We start from the raw sequence: 2,040 nt of genomic DNA on the forward strand, positions 1-2,040 counted from the left end.
AGGTAAAATAAAGGAAAAGTGCTCTGGCTTTCGTTGTACCACCCCCTTGGCTGGATTTTCCGGGCTGGTCAACATTGGAGAGCTGCAGTTGGAGCTTCGTCGCCCCACATGACGTTACCATCGCCGGGGGACACTCCTGTCGCCGCCCAAAAACCGCTTATGCAAATGGATTTCCAGCCAAGAGCGAAGGTCATTGCGTCCTTTGCGGTTGTTAAATGCATGCCTGGTTGGTATCTTACCGCGCTCCTTTTCCCGAAAACTCATTAACGGCAGTGTTGCCTTTTATGTTGGCTCTTTTCTCCTTGTCCCCCCTGATGCCCTACCTAAAGTCACAATAATTAAGTGAAGACGTTTGCCACTGTGCTAAGGGGAGGGAAATGATTTTTTTTACTGCCTCAACGGTCCTCTTACATTTCCTTAATCCTCTCAGGGACTACTTTGCCAGTTCTACCAGTGTTTTTGGCGAGAGTATACTGGCTTCGGTGTGCCAAGCCTAACCCGTGTTCTTTCCGGGTGCTTTTTTATGTTTAAGAATTAAACGGCCTTACGTCCACCCATCCTAGTTTGAATTTCCTTTCCATAGAGGAAGAGAAAGAGCAAAAGCCGCTTAAACGCAACTCGAGACTTTTAAATAATTAACGTCGGCCGAGGCGCGAATCAAAGAGCATTTGGAGTGCCCACTCGGATGCCGAGAGGCAGGTGTACAAATAGAGATAGAAATAAAAACAGGCACCAGCCCACGGGCAAGTATTTCCCATTAAAGTTTATGTAAATCCCTTAAACGTTAAAAGGGAAACAAGCTAAAGTAAAGATTGGGCGGCTCAATCTGTTGGATAGCATTTACTACGTCGGCAACTGGCCCTTAACGATCCGGTAGTTGCCTTTCTTATCCCGTTTCTCGCCTTTGCTGTTCCTGAATCCGTCAATCGACCACTTGCCTCCGCCCAGCTCAGAAAGCATCAGGAATCCACCGATTTTGCAGAGCAGCAGGGAGAAATACTGTATCGACAGGAGCTTGTCGTTCCAGCCAAACAACATGCTCCAATGGTTGCTGAAAACATCGTGATACAGCAAGCTGATTACGGTCAGGTAGGCGAACAGTTTGCAGTGGAAGCCCAGGCTTATCAAACTCAAAAGAACAACGGACACGATGCTGAAGAATTCTGTCTGAAAAAAACATAGAAAATTTGGTATACTGGACTTATGGTATGTTATGGCATACGAGACTAGCTTACTTCCACGCTCTCGTCCAACCACATAATGAACAAACTGGACAGGCAAATTCTTCCACCCAGCAATAGTAGCTCATAGTTTGACTTATCCATATGTGGCCACTCCTTCTGATCTCGCATTCTCATTTTGGCGGCAATCAGCATGAGTAGGCAGCCCACATCCAGGCTGTCGTTGAAGAGGAAATAGAAGAACACGGTCCATATGGAGAAGAACAATCGATGGATCACTCTTCCGATGAGCAAAAGGGTCACTCCACTGGTCTCCTTTCGAGTGCCGAGGATGAGGCAGATTGCCACCATGGTCAGCAGAACATCGAAGATCGTATAGATGTACCCAAACACATCGTTAACGTCCATCACGATTGCTCTTTCTCGGCCCACAAGATGGCCATTGACCAGTGAGTAGAGCACTTCCATAAAGTAATATGACATTACGAAGTACGGCATTACCTTTAGAACACAGGGCCTAATCTCCCGTCTTAGACCCTTAATTATTTTCGTAACCATTATTTGTTCGCTTAAAGGTTGAAATTTGGAAACATCAACTTTTCGTTGCCGTAAATCACAAATGTACATACTTTTGAGTCACAGCACTCTTTGATTACTTTTGAATAGTAGCTTGAACCGATAAATTTAAAGGTTCCCTTTCATAAGCGGTATGTAGTTGAAATAAGATTGGTAAAAATATACAATATTGCTGAGACTCAACTACCATAAATTAGAAAATTTAGCGTTTAATACACACTTGCAATCTGGCGCAAGAAATAAAACATTTTATTGAAGCGTATGTAAAGTATGTCTTGCAAAG

At 44.4% G+C, this 2,040-nt stretch overlaps 1 protein-coding gene across 1 annotated transcript; it reads right to left on the reverse strand.

Annotated features, from left to right (window-relative positions):
• Positions 1 to 821: 821 nt before the first annotated feature.
• LOC128261576 (uncharacterized) lies at positions 822 to 1,808 on the reverse strand. Its single transcript, XM_052995345.1, has 2 exons — positions 1,236 to 1,808; positions 822 to 1,167 (listed from the first exon to the last, which is right to left on the reverse strand). The coding sequence occupies exons 1-2, from the start codon at positions 1,806 to 1,808 to the stop codon at positions 844 to 846; spliced, it is 897 nt and encodes a 298-aa protein (XP_052851305.1). The 3' UTR covers positions 822 to 843.
• Positions 1,809 to 2,040: the final 232 nt, after the last annotated feature.

The sequence above is a fragment of the Drosophila gunungcola genome, unplaced genomic scaffold, assembly GCF_025200985.1.
Source record: "Drosophila gunungcola strain Sukarami unplaced genomic scaffold, Dgunungcola_SK_2 000001F, whole genome shotgun sequence".
Taxonomy (NCBI): domain Eukaryota; kingdom Metazoa; phylum Arthropoda; class Insecta; order Diptera; family Drosophilidae; genus Drosophila; species Drosophila gunungcola.